Source organism: Trachurus japonicus, chromosome 2 (assembly GCF_045865225.1).
Source record: "Trachurus japonicus isolate A0001 chromosome 2, Traja_1.0".
NCBI lineage: Eukaryota > Metazoa > Chordata > Actinopteri > Carangiformes > Carangidae > Trachurus > Trachurus japonicus.
The window spans coordinates 4314682-4331643 of record NC_140908.1 but is presented as its reverse complement, the minus strand read 5'-3'; the positions used below and the strand labels follow the sequence as shown (position 1 = coordinate 4331643).

General features: G+C 43.2%; 1 protein-coding gene across 2 annotated transcripts in view; it reads left to right on the top strand.

Annotated features, from left to right (window-relative positions):
- The window catches only part of LOC146990635 (fibroblast growth factor 14-like), a 40720-nt gene extending 24280 nt beyond the window's left edge, over positions 1–16440 (top strand). The window contains exons 2-5 of one of the 2 annotated variants that reach the window (XM_085803154.1): positions 918–1028; positions 5454–5557; positions 15150–15348; positions 16097–16440. In XM_085803154.1, coding sequence (XP_085659280.1) covers positions 918–1028; positions 5454–5557; positions 15150–15348; positions 16097–16245 — 563 coding nt within the window. In that variant the 3' untranslated portion in view covers positions 16246–16440. The remainder of the gene's footprint in view (positions 1–917; positions 1029–5453; positions 5558–15149; positions 15349–16096) is intronic. The other variant, XM_085803163.1, reaches the window with a different exon arrangement.
- Positions 16441–16962: the final 522 nt, after the last annotated feature.

Genomic DNA, 16962 nt, shown 5'->3' with positions numbered 1-16962 from the left:
TTTACACATTCACTGTCTCCCTCCCACACACACACACATGTTCAGAGGGGATTCCCAGCCGCCCGCTCGGGAGGAAGCAAAGTCAGTGATGTGAGGATGAGAAAGGGTGTGGTCGACTGTTTGTATGGAAAAAGAGCCTGTCTGTACCTGCCGAGGAGAGGACGCTCCACTGTTCTTATATCACCTCAGCTCACCCAGGTCCAGACTGACTCAGTCCCTCGGCTCCCTCTCACACATTCACTTTGCTTTATTTCATTTGTCTGACTGTAAGAGGCGTTTTGCAGTCGGCCTGATGTAAACGTCTCCAAAAACCCAATCATTTGTGGTGATAATATGTGTTTTTCAGTCAGATCTTCCTTTGTATTTCCAATGAGGAGGAAACATGAGAGATCCTCATTCATCCAGGGTTTGGTGAAGGGATTCATTCTGGTTAATGGCTAAATAAATAGTAAACAGGATTTGGCTGCTTCAGAGCCACGACGACGACGACGACGAGGCTGCTCTTAACTATCGGAGGTTCAGAAAATAATTTATCGACGTCGTTCAAGTGGAACAATGACGGCGAAGGGAGGGATTAGTCCAAGAATCCTGTAATGGATTGGATGTGCTTGACTAGTCTCTCCAGAGGAAATCCCCCAGGATGCAGCGGGGTTACATGTGGCCGCATTGTGCTGCTTTAAAGCCGAGCTGCATCGTATCTCCACTGTGCCTTCTCTCTCTCTCTGTGTGCAGAAATTGAAATCTGAGGGGACGTGGACGCATTTGAACATAAATCATTTATAAATCGTTGCAAAAGCTCCGTCTGAATGCATGGTGGTGTGTGTGTGTGTGTGTGTGTGTGTGTGTGTGTGTGTGTACAGTAGCATGTCCTGACCCTGACTTCTCTCTCTGTCTGTGTTGGTGTTGTGTTTGTGTAGAACCACAGCTGAAGGGCATCGTGACCAGGTTGTTCTGCAGACAGGGCTTCTATCTCCAGATGGGCCAGGATGGAAGTCTGGACGGGACCAAAGACGACAGCACCAACTCCTGTGAGTGTTGTTCAGTTGTTCAAATGGATCGGATCAAATCTTGAAAATGGGTCGTTTCAAAACTACAAACAGATTCTGAAATCAGATTAGATCACATAACCAAATCTTGATTTTAACTGGGATCAAATCCTCAGTTTGTGTTGCTCAAAACTTTTTAATAGGATCAAGGTAACTGTGATAAAAAAAAAAAAAACTGGATTATTCTGATCCCAGCAGTTTGGTGGATTCAGGATTCAATTCAAACTGGTCAAATAAACAGCAGGTTGGGTTATTCTTTTTGACCCAACTTTTGGGTTGAATATTCAACCCAAGAGTTGGGTTATGCTAACTACAACATTGAGTTATTTTTACACCCTTAACCCAATGAATGGGTTACTCACTGAAAAATAACCCAATTACTTGAACAACCCAGGAATTGGGTTAAATTCATAGCCTATAACCCTGAAAATGTGTTACACTCTGGAAAAATAACCCAAAAATTTAACCCAACACCAATAACTCAGAAATTGGGTTACAGAGATAACCCAACATTTTTTAGTGTGTGCAGTGATAAAATAAATAAAGTTAACTTTTGATTATTCCACAACAGAAGAACTTTTCCTCAACGACTGGAAAATGTAGAAATTTTAAATTTGAAGTTTGAATTTTGAAGCACATGGGAAAATATTCACATGTATTTGACTAATGTACTGTATATTTGCTTTTTTAATTAATCTGAACAGCCAGACAAGATGGGGTCATTTTCAAAAAAAAAAACATGCTGCTGTTCTGTTGTTTACAGACCTATCAGCCTTCAGTCTGATACACAGTCATTTTTAGAGCACTCATTATCTGGATTTGGTGATATTGAATCAGACTGATCCAATCCAATGTTGCTTTGAACAACTGGGATAAAAGATGATCCTGGATGGAAAAAAGGGATTTAAAAATCTGGATAATTTTGGTCCAGATTAAACCTTTTGAACAACTGGGGACTAAAAAGTGACGATGGTGCGCAGGGACTTGAACGCCACACTTCCATTGTATTGTAGGACTGAATTAGTGTGTTTATCTCAATGTTTTGTGTTTTTTTTCCCCAAACACTATAAGCATTGCGCGTTGTGTGAGAAATCTCCATCATCCATCAGCTCAGAAACCGTTCCAGACGTATTAACCAGCAGCTTCCATTTAAGAGTCTTGATGTAAAGGACAGAGAGTTCATTTTTAATGTTGCCTGATTGGAGTAAAGGCAGCAAGAAGACAGTAATGGTGTTTGGGCTGCGTCATGCTGAGCCTGTGTGGGCAGCGTGTTTTTTAGAGAAGACACCAACTGTTCGAGTGGCCGCCGAGTGATTTGATTTCTGAAGGCCGTGTTTATTGGACCTCTGCAGCCGCCACAGGCTTCAGGGAGGAGCTGCAGATGGACGGCTCATTGATAAATGTTGCCTGTTGCAATATCCCAATGAGCCACTCTTGGAGAAATCCAAAATGCTAATTGGTGATAACTACCGTACAGCAGGCTCCGCTCCGGCCCGAGCTGCTCTCTGCCAAGCGCCTGTTACCGCCACATCCCACTTGTTTACTACCATCTATTTATTTATGGCTTCACATCCAGACTTTGGCAAATGTCTTCACGTCGTCTTTTAAATAAAACAGAAAAAATAAAAAGAGAGATTCCTGCCACAGCTCAGAATCCACTGCCTCTCACGCTTGTTGCCAAAGCTCCACTTTGTTTGTTTGGTCGGGCCGTGTTCAGCACAGAGCGGCTGTTCTGTCTCTGATCAGCTGGACGCCACTTCTTCTTCCTGTTAATGAAGCCTGGGGTTCAGAAAGCGTGATGTTTATCAAGGGCGATTGGTGAATTTGTCAGGAAATGCTGGAGGTTCAGAGAGGATTATGGCCCTTTTCCATTTCACAGTTACAGCTCTACTTCACTCCACTCGGTTTAGGTCATTTTCCTTTACAACTGAGTATTTCATAGTAGCTCCTCAACGTAGGCGGGGTCGTCATAACACGATTGTTCCAGTCGCATCGTCCAGCTCTCTTCTTTTAATCCTCTCCTCAGCTCCAAGCACACTCGTCTGGATGTGACAGATGTGACAGTGATGGTACATTTTGGGTACTTTTACGGCGGTTTGATCCTTGTGTCGGATGTCGTGCTCTTGACTCTTCCACGTTTCCACTCATGTTTTAGTATCGGCTCAGTTTGGCTGATGGTCAGGGCCGGCCCCTGGCAGAAACACTCTATGCGGTTGTTTAGGGCCACAGCCGTTAGGTGGGGGGCCACATGATCAGAAAGGTACCAGGGTTCATTCAAGTCATTTAAACATCCTGAGGTGGACACGCACGCTATGAGCTTTATATGTAATTTGAAGTCAATATTCAGCTTCTTTTATCTCACATTTGAGACATTTGGTGAAAATAGAACGGCAGAATGACAACATTTGTGCTCAAAAAGCAATTTTACAAAATTTAATTTTAGACTTGTTTTCTACACTTATCTATTACTGTATTCATATCCTATTTCAAGCACCAAAACAGTTCATTCTCATGACTGAAGGTGTGTTTTCACAAGGGATTTCAAATTTTTCAAAAAGCAGACCTCAAATTTCCAGCATTTGGCCTAAATTATTTCTTTATACAGTGTTCTAGGACAAATTGAAATTGGCCTCAGTGTGCTTACAGCGGAGGTTCTAATATTTAAACATAAAACACTTGAGTATTGTTACATCTGCAAGTATCTTAAAAAGATCAATTTAAGAAAATATGTAAAAGTCGAGAAAATGGCCTCAAACCTCAGAGGGCATAAACACGTCTGTATTCAATTTTAACCAGTGATTTGGTGTTTGCGCTTAGAGTGCAGGGCCGCAAACAAAAACCTTGTTTAGGGCCACCAAAATCCTAGGGCCGGCCCTGCTGATGGTACCAGGTGCTATCCCTGGTGGAAAAGCGAGTCGAGCCGAGCTGAGTCGAGTCGTTCTGGTGGAAAAGGGCCATTAGCAACAATAAATGCGCAGCCTTGATTACTGAGGGCTCTGATAAACCAGCAGGGCTTCAGGTCCTGAAAAGCTCACCCACTGCCACTTCATTACAGGTCACTGTTGCGTAAGATGTTACAACATCTCAATTACACGACTGCTTCAGCTCACACTTCTCCAGCCAACACCCTTTTGAGTGTTGCAGCCGCCTCATGAAATAAACAGCAGCGTTCGATCGACCCGTCACAGCGACTTTGATATCCTCTGTTCATTTCTTCGGGGCTGATCTCTTGCTGCAACATGCAGACAATTAAATAAGAGTCAAGTCTGTTTTAGATAACCGTGTGTAGAAGTATCTGTAAAAGCTAATACGCTAGAACGAAATACGGTCGACAGTGAGGTCTGTGGATTATCCAGAGTATCTGGGACGCTGCTTCAACAGAGACAGGCAGCTGCTGCGGAGGCAGAAATCTCAGAGCTGGATGTTTGAAAGCCAGGCATCAAGCTCACAGCGTGAAACAACAACATCTATACAGTGCAGCCACAACCAGGCGAGGTGGAAGTCAGAATTACTGGAGGACAGAAAAAAAAAAGAAGCTATTTTTTATCAAAGAGAGGCAGAACAGAAAGATCAGCCAGCAACAACAACCATCTGATGACCTTAAAGAGGAACTAATCACACAGAAAATGTTTATCTGCAGACGACAGAACCATCAGACCCACGCTGTCTGGAGGCCTGCTGGCGACTGGGCGGAGAAACGCAAATATGGTTTTTGATTATTTGAGTGAAATGAGCCTTTTAAAAAACAGCCCGACACTTGGCTCTGTAATGATGAGAGGTTAAAGAGAGGTCGTGTGCGTTGAACTAAGGATTTTTTACACCTACACAAAGGTGACGACAGACAACTGTTGCCCAGGCTTCGTTTCTCTTCTCTTTTAATCACACTCCAACATTCATTACTCTCAGTCAGTTCACACAGACTCACATTCACATTACTGCCTGGAAATGAAAGGGGAAAGGAGTCAAATACTTTGTTTTATTAGTGGCATAAATCAGAGGAATAAAAGGAAATAAGGGATTTTGAACGAAAACACCAGTGACAGTAGCTCTGCTTTTTAAAATAACACGCCTCGGGCTACGAGGGTGTGATCAGTGGTCTGTTCCTCTGCCGTCACTGACTGCTCTTCTTCAAATAACACTGACCTGACGCAGCCTGAGCCGGACCGCGCCTTTGAAACTGAAAAAAAAGAAGAAAGAGACGAGGATGGGCTGATATTGAAATGTCATGATCATGTTCATCGCCTTATCCCCCAAGAAAATTGTTCGTTTCAGCGACCGACCATGTCTGTCTGCTCCACATTTACATTTCTGTTCATACGTCTGTAATGAAACTAACTGAAAATTGGGTCATAAGGTTTATAATTTAAGATTTTTAAAAAAGTTTATCTTGTTGTTTCCCCCCCTCAGCTCTGTTTAACTTAATTCCTGTGGGTCTGAGAGTCGTGGCCATCCAATCAGTGAAGACTGGCCTCTACATCGCCATGAACGGAGAGGGTCACCTCTACTCCTCGGTGAGCAAACACACACACAGACACACACAGTACCACGGACACACACACCAGTCTCTGACATGTTTGACAGGTCACAGCTCTGTTGTCACGGAGCCTATTTCATTCCTGGTTGGTCTTTTCTTGTTTCCGTCCTGCTGGCGGCGGCTTTGATTTCAGAAAACTGTGGGACGTGTTCATGGAGGACGTCCCAGGTGTCTGCTTTTTGATCCGTTTTCTCGATTTCAATAAGAAACAGAAAAACATCACCGAGCCTCTGCTTCTCTTTATCTACAACAAGAGCCAAGGACGGACATTTGAAGCCGGTGTGAAGTTTTGTTTCAAGTTGCACTTGGAGAACAGGCGAACAATGATGATTATTAACAAAGATGACCGTTATTCTTGATTTCACCTGCTTTTCTAAATGACTTTGAATATAAAATACAAACTGCAGCTGAATAAAAATAATATCTATATAAGTTCCTTCGTCGTTAGGGTTGAGGTTTTGATTGATGGGAATATGGAGTCAGAGCAAGCGGTGCATAATAACACAGTACGCTTTTCTATGTCGGAGGACATGAAGCTGGCTACGAGTTCATCAGACAGAGAGAGATGGAGATGGGGAGAAAAGATGAGATAAATAGCATTTAATGGATCCTTGTGAAACATATCTGTCAGATTATGGACAAGTATGCAGTTAGTGTAAGCATTAATTACTTCATTATTCATTAAGTGTAAGTTATAATGTGCTTAAATGTCTTTGGAGAAGAATTTCTTCCATAAAAGATTCAGAAAAACAAAATTACATGGAAGATATAGAAGACATGAGCGGAGAGAGAGAAGGAGGAGGAGGAGGAGGAGGAGGATGTGAATTATCTCCACTCTGACTCTTCAGAGAGAGTTCACACTCTTCCTCTACCTGACATCATCCCTCTTTCCTCCCCTCATTTTGGGTGGATATGACATAGAGGAGGAGGAGACAGTGGGTGGGGAGAGGAGAAGAGATGAAGAGAGAGAACGGGGGGGTGGAAGTGGGTGGGGAGAGGAGAAGAGATGAAAAGGAGGGAAATGAAAGAGTGAGGTGAGGGGAATAAAAGGTGAGGGCAGGACAAAAAAGGAAGAGGAGGGGAGAAGAAAGGATGGACCGGGTTGGGCCGCTAGACAAAAGGAGGTGAGGAAGAAATAGGACACAGAGGAAATGAGAGAAGAAAGATGTGAAGGGAGTGAAAAGGTTGAGAGCAGAGGAAGAAAGAAAATGGTCCTGGACAGAAGAGCAAAGGAAGAAAGAAGTTGTAGACAATGGAGGAGATAAAAGAAACATTAGAGAGAGGATAAATGATGGGGGAAGAAAAGGTTGAATAGGAGGAAAGGAAAGAAGGGGTACAGGGATTTTCGGCTGAAGAGGAAAAGATGGAGAGAGAGGCGGTTGGAAACGTACGCAAAATTGAAGAATAAGGTTCAAGGCGACGTCGCAGAAAGAAGAAAGAGACGGAGAGAGAGAAGGCAGGACGCCGTTCGATACAGAGAACGGAGAAAAAGATGGAGGGGGGGAGAGAGGAGGAAGGCAGAGAAGAAGATCTGTGCTGCTCTGCTGGGCTTCCTCAGCCTGTCGCTGAAAGTCACAGATGCATGAGGGCTGCCTGTAAATAATTGAAGAGGGGGAGTTCCCCCCTACACACACACACACAGTTAGAAATCCCCTCCAAAGCTGTGTGTGTGTGTGTGTGGATGTGTGATGGTGCTGCAGCGACATGGTAACAGATGTATGAATGACATAGATGGAGCAGCTCGTATGTTTGATGATGTCAGAGCTGCTCCATGTTTTACTGGACGCTGCTCAGGTCCTGGCAGGTGCATTTTATAAACATTAAAGGGGACATATCATGGAAATATGACTTTTTGAAGGCTCTTTAACATACATTTGGATGTTTGTCTTGCCGTCTGGCCTCTGTAAATCTGTAGTTTTCAGGCTGTTTTATCCTGATCTGAACTGTCCTGGTCAGCTGTAATTCATCAGCCACAGTTCTGATTGGCTTTTATTGTGAAGGAGGGAGGAAGTAGGACTGTAGTTCCTGCTGCAGGTGTTAGATAGATGTTGTCTAGCTGTGGTGCATGAAGCGAGGGGAATGTGTTTTTATTGCGCTTCTGTGTCTAATGGACAAACATGATTGTGTGTGTTTTAGTCGCCACCAGCGGATCATTTTTTCTAGTCTGGAATCAAACACCGGAGCGTTTCAGGGTTGATTTCACGTCCTGTTTTGTGCTGCGTTCAAAAGCCGTGATGATGAATGTCTCTGTATGTGTGTGTGTGTGTGGCTGAAAATAAGACACATTTCTCCATTTGAAAAGTCATGGCTTTATTTATTAGCTACCAAGGTGAATCGTATCAAAGCTCGACTTCTTTGTCTGCGGCCTGGATTTTTTTTTGATAATTCAATGGATGACTTGATCATAGCTCATGGATCCTCACACTATCAGAATATCAGTTATTGATTTTGTATGACAGGTGGAGAGAGAAAGCATTAATTAATAATTCTGTCCAATATTTGTCATTATTAATAAAGTTTTGGGTTTTTTCTTGCAGGCTGACACACAGCCATGTTAGTTTATCGCGCTTTTTATGTTTTGTTACTATAGCAACTTATTAAGTCAGTGACTGCTTTTAATGAAATGTAAATGTAGGACGTTTCCTCGTACGGCGCGTTCTTGCTCTGAGCTCGTTGCTGAATTTCTCTCGTCTTCCCTTTAATGAGATTCTTTATCCTCCTCTTATTGCAAATTGTTAATGATATGCCGCAAACTTAGTTATACATGGTAGGACTGTCTTATTAATCCCAGATCCCGAGCATCTGGCAGTGTGTGGTTGTGCGTGCACGTGGGTTTGTGCGTTTGTGTGTGTATGTGTGCAACTGACAGATGGCACAGTGTGCAATGAGCTGCTATGTGATAATTATGGAGCATGCTGAGGAAAGTGGGGAGAAAAAAAAGTGCTGATGAGTTTGGGATAGTGTGTATGTGTGTGTGTGTGTGTGGGTGACAAGAGTGTGCGTACTATGGGTGTGGATAGGTGTAGTCGCCAGGATGTCAGCTGAGAGGTGAAGGAGGAAATTGACTTTTTCATTTTCACTCGATCACTGCTACTCCTACTCCTGCGATGAGGATGAGGATGAGGTGAGACAACGTTGTGTTAGTAAAATAGAATAAATAAACATGATCTTTCTGCTTCTCCAGGCTCATCTGCAGCAGAGCCCGCTCTAAGATCTGCTTGTTTCTGAGATGCTGACAGTCCACGGGCCAGGATTAGACATGGAAATGTATTCCAACATGCCGGCTCCTCTGAGTCAGAGCGTTTTTCGAGCCCCCTGGTTTGTCTGCTGGAGAGGCCCTGGGAGCCCAAACACCATCAATTCAAGTCCACCCTCAATCCATCTCTTTCATCCCCCTTGTTGCTCCTCTGTTTTTGTTTGCTGATACTTTATCTCCTCTTTCTGCCGCCTCGTTCGCCTTAACGTCCAGGTCACAGAAACATCGTAAAGCACCGCAAAATACAAACAGCCTCCACGACAAAACCATTCACAGCGTTAGATTTGAGGATGTAGCTGTGTGAATCATCAGTGTGGACAGCTCCTGGTGCTGAAATGATGAATTAGATAAGAAACGAAAATCTTATAAGCTTTTATTAAAAAAATATATATATATATCGTGTGTAGTTAATTCAAAGACAAATCTAATTCAGCTGTAGTAGAGATCCAACACCACATCACCACACCCCGAGTCTTAATGAAACATATGAACAGTTGTGGAGCCTTTTTTCTTTTCATCCTTCTTTCTAAGCAACAGGGCTGCGTGTGCTATAAATGTGTGCGGTGCCTATGTGTGTATGCGTGTGTGTGTGTGTGTGTGTTTGTCAGGCACCCGTCTGTGTACGTAGGCGTGTGCCTCCATTCATAAAGCAGTCGGTGCAGCACTCAGACAGAGTGAGTCCTGTGATGTCTACATCCAGAGAGATGAGAGGGAGGAGGAGTGGCAGAGAGAATAAATGTTAGCCATGTGAGTCATGACACACACACACACACACACACACACACATACATACACACACACACACAGAGCGAGTTTAGTGCTGGTGAGCCTTTTCAAAAGATGCAGCACGGTGAATCATGGTGCATTGAAGGACCGCAGGACAGACAGGTGTCCACATTTAGACACCTGTGTTTCAGCCGCTACTTAATGCTGATATAAAACAGCTTTGATATTCATCTTTATAAAGACAGAGGGAATCCAATAGCAACAGGTGGGCGTGTCTCTGCGGCGTGGCTCCAGTCCTACTCATCTAGGTTTCATATCTCACAGCAGGTGTCTCTGATTTCTGATTCCAACCAAGATCATGACGAAATATCGTCGTCAACGAACCTTTATCACGTGACAAAATGAGACGGGACGCAACGTAAATAGTGGTCATGTGATGATAACTATAATGAAATATATAATGCAATATTGTTGACGAATAAAAACCAGACTTAATGTGGTTTGACCAAAACGAGGCGAGACGAAATAATGTTATAATGTTTAGTCGCGTTATTATTATTATTATTATTTTGCAGTATTTCTGTTTCCTAGGTACCAAATATAGTTTGTGAAAGCTGAAAATAAATATGTTGAGCAGCATCTTCCACGTCTGAATGGATGTTTTCTTGAGTCTATAAGGAAACAATAATATAATAAAAAGATAATCATGTTTGAATTGTGAAATGGGTTTGACTAAAAGAAACATTTGGTTTCGTCTATAGTTATTATACTAGGTAATTATACTATCTTGACTGGGTTAAAGCCCCTGTACGGAGCTTTTAACTGCTGATGTGTCTCTGTTCCCTACAACAGCAAATGAGCCCATCAGTGTGAAGATACGCTATTTCTAAGTAGTCTAATTCTATACCTCTGGAAGGCATGGTCGGGTCGGACCACTGACGAAACGATACGAATAGATACATTACACTGCAAAAAAAAAAAAAAAAAGCAAGTCCCGTCTTCTTTCTGACGTTTCCAAAATAAATCTACACGCACCGGCCAGACAAACGTTTTCATGACAGTGGGAAATGCAGTCTTCATTCTGCCGCTTTCGTCCACAGGGGCCGCCAAAATCAACACTAAATGAAAAGTCTGTACAGAGGCTTTACTGTGAATAGAATTACATTACTAGAAAGAGATTAAAATCATTGACTAAAACTAGAGGAAACTTGTGGGTTATTCTGACTAAAATAAACTAAAATGCTCAGAGTTTTAGTCGAATGAAATTTGACTAGACAAAAAAGAGCATGAATGTGAAAAACTAAAACTAATAAAAACTAAAATGACAGTTTGACACAAAGACTAAAGACTAAAATTAAAACAGCCAAAAACAACACTAGTTCCAGTCCTGACACACCTGATGTGGTGTCAGTGGATCAGAGAGTCTGGGCTGGAGGACGTCCTCCTCTCATCTCTCCTCTTCACTCCTTTTGTTTTCATGTTCCAACACTTTTCTTTCCATTCCTCCTCCTCCTCCTCCTTCTTCTTCCCTCTGAGCGTCTTTTCTTTAGAATGATTTGTTTACCCACAATTCCCCTGGGTAATTAGTGCTGTGATAATAACTGGTGTTGGAAACAAACACACCCACTCACTGAGCAGCGCACACAAACAGACACGCACCAACAAACTCACACACACACAGACACACGGACACACGGAACACATGAAAAACAACCTCCTCAAGCTTCTTCGATATAACTTGTGTTACAATTAGAGCGACTGTTACCCCCCCTCACCCCTCCCCTTTGAAATTAGCCGTCGTTTTAAACACATTTTTCTGGAGTTTGAACTAAAAATGAAAGAAAAAATAATGATTTTTAATCAATATTAAACTAAACAACCCACAGGACACTGTGACGCCTCACGTAATAAAATCCTCACGTCATAAAATCGCCAATATGTCACCAGAGAGTAAGGAATCATGTTCATTTGAATATTTATGTTTTCAGGAGCATTTCAGCATCATCCATGTTGCCAGTTCCCGCTGATCTGCAGCTACAAGCGTCGTGGATTACAGTGTCATACGAAAGTTTGATTTCTGTTAATGTGAACAGTTAAAAGCAAGTTTATTTTCATCTTTTACATTTGATCTACTTTGAGTCAGTCGCTCACCTTGTCTTTTACCCATAAGCCTGTGGGGTCGGAGCGGGTCAGCAGGTCAACACCCTCCCTCCCAGTCCCTCTGAAGCTACTAATCCAGTTCCCTTAACGAGACAAGTTGCTGCCTGTCTGTGGATTAAAGAAGAAAACGGCTTCAACAGTTATTATTACTCCTCACAATGTGTTATTGTTGTTCTGTGGCTGTGATTGTACTGGGGAGCTCCCAGTGCTCCCACTAAGGACCACTGGGCAGCTGCCTTTTGCCAAGTTTTGTTATTAGTGCCGCCGTGCGCCGTGCCAAGAGTGGAGATTGCTTTTCGCATTGAGTTTCTTATTTCGGTGGGCGAGGGTTGGTGGGTGGGGGGGCAAAGTGCTGCCGGTATCAGCCACGTCTGTTCTGGAGGAGGATGTTTAACGAGCTAATGGGCTCTTGTCCGTCTTGATTACAGGCGCCGGAGAAACGGCTCCGATTGAGCGTGCGTGTGTGCGCGACTCAAAGGCGACGACTAGAGCGTTTTGTGCACGCGTGTTTCGCTTCCACTGAGTCTCTTCTGCAGAGCACAAGAGAAATGACAGAGGGAGGAGGAGGAGGAGGAGGAGGAGGAGGAGGGAAGACAAGGAGAGTGATGAGAGAAACACAAAGATAAGAGAAGAGAGAGAGAGATCCCCCGCCGCTTTTCCAATCAGGAGGCGTCGTCCTCCTCGCTGGGTGATTTATTCTCCCCGCTCTCCTTCATGTCCCAATTTCCAACCCCACCCTCCAATTCTTTCATTCATCCATCCATTCATTCATTCATTCCTTCGATGGGCGGGCAGCTTGTGAACACGGCTGTTTAGAAAACGACGACAGAAACACACCTGTGAGGGCGGTGAGCTGCTCTCGCCCCTCGAATCCACTCGGTCACATTGAGAGTCTTTTATTTTGAAAAAAAAAAGCAGCATTTAATGATGTATGACCTGGCTGACCAACATTAATAAGCACCTCTGCAAGAAAAGAAGAAAAAAAAAAACCACATCCTGCTTTACAAATGAATAATGAAGCCAGGGGGGCAGGTCAGGACTAACTATATATATTATGAATTAATTTAATCCAGGAGAGAGAGAGAAGAGTGGGGCTGTTAATGCAATATAATATAATTAAATCCCATGGTTACCAAAGGAAGAAAATCTGATTTGTGGTGCTGCTGCTGTTTGTTGTTGAGTCACGTACGCGGCCAATAAACACAACATTCATTCATTATCACCTGTCTTGTTTTGTCGCCAACCAATCAGTAAGTCACGTTTCATATCCCAGCAAGCACCTCCCTCCATTCATTCATCCCCTAGAGCCACAAGTGTGTGTGTGTGTGTGTGTGTGTGTGTGTGAGTGGATGTGGTCGAGCATGAGATAGAGCACATTATGTTAAATAACCAATGCAAAGTGTTTATGTATGTGTGTGTGTGTGTGTTTCTCTCTCTCTCATCATTCCTCACACACACATACACGCACACACATACACACGCACTGACCCCTCCCTCTCAGCGCTGGTTGGTTGCCACGGCTACAGTGTCGCCTCTCTTCCTCATGTTGCTATGAGACTCGGACCGACAGACCTGAGCTGAATGACAATGTGTCTGTGGCTCTGGCAAGAAGAGGCCCTCGACAGCCAATAAGAGACGGTCTAGACAAACACTTCCCGATCTGGGGGTCTGGGGACCTTGGGGGTGATTGTTTGGGTTGGCAGGAGCCTCCTCAGCCATATGAGGATCGGTTTATTAACACTAGTGCTTTTTCATTTCCTCAGCAGATGTCTCAATGAGAAAATGTGTACATTATTGTATCCTAAAAGATTAACCAGGGCCGCCGCCGCCGCTTTGTGCAGTCTGCGTTATGATGAACATACTGTAGGAGTATTTCCCCGAGAAGTTTTGATGACATCACAGGGGAAATCAAAACAGGGTTAGTTAAAGCTGCAGTGATCGATATGGATCAATGAGAGACATGACGAGGCAGCGATATCCAGCAGCTTTATCCAGATCATACAGTTCACTGTTGCTCCACATCGAGAGGACATCTGTCGGCCGCCATGTTTGCTTTATAGGGTGATAGATACATAGATGTGAGGTGGAGCTTGTATCATGATAATATCAATGCATGCAACTTCAACAAGTCATTTTGCACAGTGTAATAATTGCACTAGGAATATATCTATTTTTTTTCCATATGTCGTGGCGTTTTATGGTAAATATTTTTACCTTATTGATGATTTTTCCATTTAAATGTCAGATTCTTTGCCATTTATTGACATGCACCAAAACACAAAAGCAAATACTTTTGTATGTCAAAAAACAACAACAACAACTTGGCAATAAACCAGATTCTGGTTCTGGACTGTGTCTGGTATTGTTGGGAGGAAGATTATGAAGCCTGCTCGACAGATTGAAAAACCTGTTGGAGTGGATTTTCTGAAGTTGTTGTTACTCTCTCCTGTGTTTTTGTATAATAGCTTAAATATAATCACAAGGCTTATATTAAGACTTACATTTAAGTTAAAGGTAAATAGATTAAAGTGTTCACATTGAACCCTTCTCTACTTTATTTGCTGCCACCACCAAGATGGCGACTGAGTAGAAGCCTATAGGTGATGGTTACGCAGGGTTTCTGTTGTATAAGTCTATATTTTCTACAGACTCTACCTTTAACTTTATAAATATTAAGAAAAAAAAATATTTTGCTTTTCCTGTAAAAATAAAACAGCTTAATGAAGACACTTGAATGTTTAAAAGCCTGAATAAAAAAACATGTGCTCCCAGAATAAATCAAAACTGTGATACCAGGATAAGCAGAGATGCTGAATACTAAAATAAACCATTTTTTTCAGTATTTCCTGACATTTTATTGACTAAACTAATCAAAAATTAGCCGGTGATTGAAAGCTGTGCAACCTGATATTCGCATCATAAGAAGAAAACACTTGAAATGAAAACATGACTGACTCTGGGTTTTGGATGCAGCTGCTGCTAGAGAGTCCTGACTTCTGACTGTCTGAAGTCTGACCTCCCCGAAGGAAGAATGTTTTTTTCTGTCAGGCCGCCTTTTGTGCTCGCTGTGAGCATCAGTAGTGCAAGCGGGCACCAATTTGGGGGGGTGGGTGGACCATTTTTCTTCCAGTAAGAACAACAACACCTTGTTTCTGTGCTGAAATATGCTCCGCTGGAGGCGCTGGAGTTTTGACACGTAGCGGCAGAGCAGATGTGGGTGGGAGGAGGAGGAGGAGGAGGAGGAGGAAGGGGGGGTGAGATCTTCTGGGCTTTGTGTCACCAGAATCAATCTGTTTTTTCCTTCCTATATCTAGTTTGTTATTGGTGCTGAGGTTAATACTGTACATAAAACACAGGTTAGAAAAGGATCTGATTCCATTCGTATGATCTCATCATCATGTGTCTTTGTGTGTTTTCTCTTCTTTAGGAACTGTTTACAGCAGAGTGTAAGTTTAAGGAGTCGGTGTTCGAGAACTACTATGTGATCTACAGCTCGATGCTCTACAGACAGAAGGAGTCGGGCCGGGCCTGGTTTCTGGGACTCAATAAAGAGGGACAGGCCATGAAGGGCAACAGGGTCAAAAAGACCAAACCAGCTGCACACTTCCTGCCTAAACCTATAGAAGGTAACATACTCTACTTTCACATATATATTTACAGTATATACAGTGCTGTGAAAAAGTTTTTTGCACATTTGTCACACCTAAATGTTTCAGATCTCCAAACATTTTTTTTAATATTAAACAAAGATAATCCAAGAAAACATAAAATGCAGTTTTTAAATGAAGATTTCATTTTTTAAGGCAAGGCATCTTTATTTATTCATTCACCACGCTATGGGATAATAACACAATGTTACCAGACAGAGTTGTTTTAGAGGTAAATGCAGAGACTGCTTGATGAAAAACTGCCTCCAACGGGAACGCGCATCAGTGGTTTTGCATGAATTTACCTCTAAAACAACTCTGTCTGGTAACGTTGTGTTATTATCTCATAGCGTGGTGAATGTGCAGGTCACAACTTGTCCACCAGAGCGTTGTGGAGTTGTTGGATTGTGTATTTGATGAGTTTGATGAGGGAAACCAAGAAATCCCATGAGCCTCCGTAGCATAGCTCTGAGCAGCTCACGGCTCTGCTCTGCCGTTCTAAAAATAGCTTGCACGACAATTAAAGGTAACGAACCTACTGCTATGACTATAGGGGTTATGGCAATGGGCCAATTTGCCAAAATGTTGAACTATCCCTTTAAACATTTAAGCGTGATAAATATGCAAAAAGTAAGCACTGAATATAATATGTATATGAATGTACATGAATGTCCATCTACAAACCGATGTTTTATATCTTCCTGTGTGTTTCTCCTTCCTGCTCTAGTTGCGATGTACCGAGAGCCTTCGTTGCACGATGTAGGGGAGGCGGTGCCTAAACTCGCCGGGGGCCCGCCTTCCAAAAGCACAACCAGCGAACCAGTGGTCATGAACGGCGGCAAACCAGTCAGCAAACCCGACAAGGAGGAGACATAACCCCGCCCCCCCGCCCGCCCGCCCGCCTCCACCCCAACCTTTTTCCGGCTCCCCCATTTGCTGCGCTCTCAAACAACAAATCTACTACGACAAAAAAGGTAACAGTAAACAAACAGACTGGTCAGCAGCTTCACCTCTCTCCCTATTGGACGGATCGAGTGCTGTAGGGGGCGGGGCCAGAGGGAACGAGCGCTGTGGTTGGCGGCTGCAGCGGCGGTGGGGGGGAAGAGGACGGGCCAGAGCCAGCCAGACACTTTGGAGCAGGGACAGTGGCGTGCCCTCACGTTGGAGACGAAATGACTTCTGAACAATAGAAACAAAACAAAGAAAAGAAAAACTGGAAAGAAAAGAAAAGAAAAGAAAAAAAAAAGTCGTCTTCACCGGTATTTTTCTGTGACAATCTGTAAGAATGAGGCCCCTTTTTTTCTCCCTTCCTGTTTTCTGTTGCCAGGTATGCTTGCTCGCTAGTGGCCACACACACACACACACACACACAAGTACACACACACCCAAAATCGACCACTTAGATAGATAAAAAAAAAGAAGAAAAAGAAGACCAGATTGCAAACATCAGGCTAACGAACACTTAAAACTGATGATTCATCGGATGCTTAGTCATCCATCAATTACGATTCAGCATCGCAATCGTACAACTTTAATTTCGATCCTATGAAACGTACCCGCTCTCGTCTGAGACCACATAGCTTAGAGCATGTT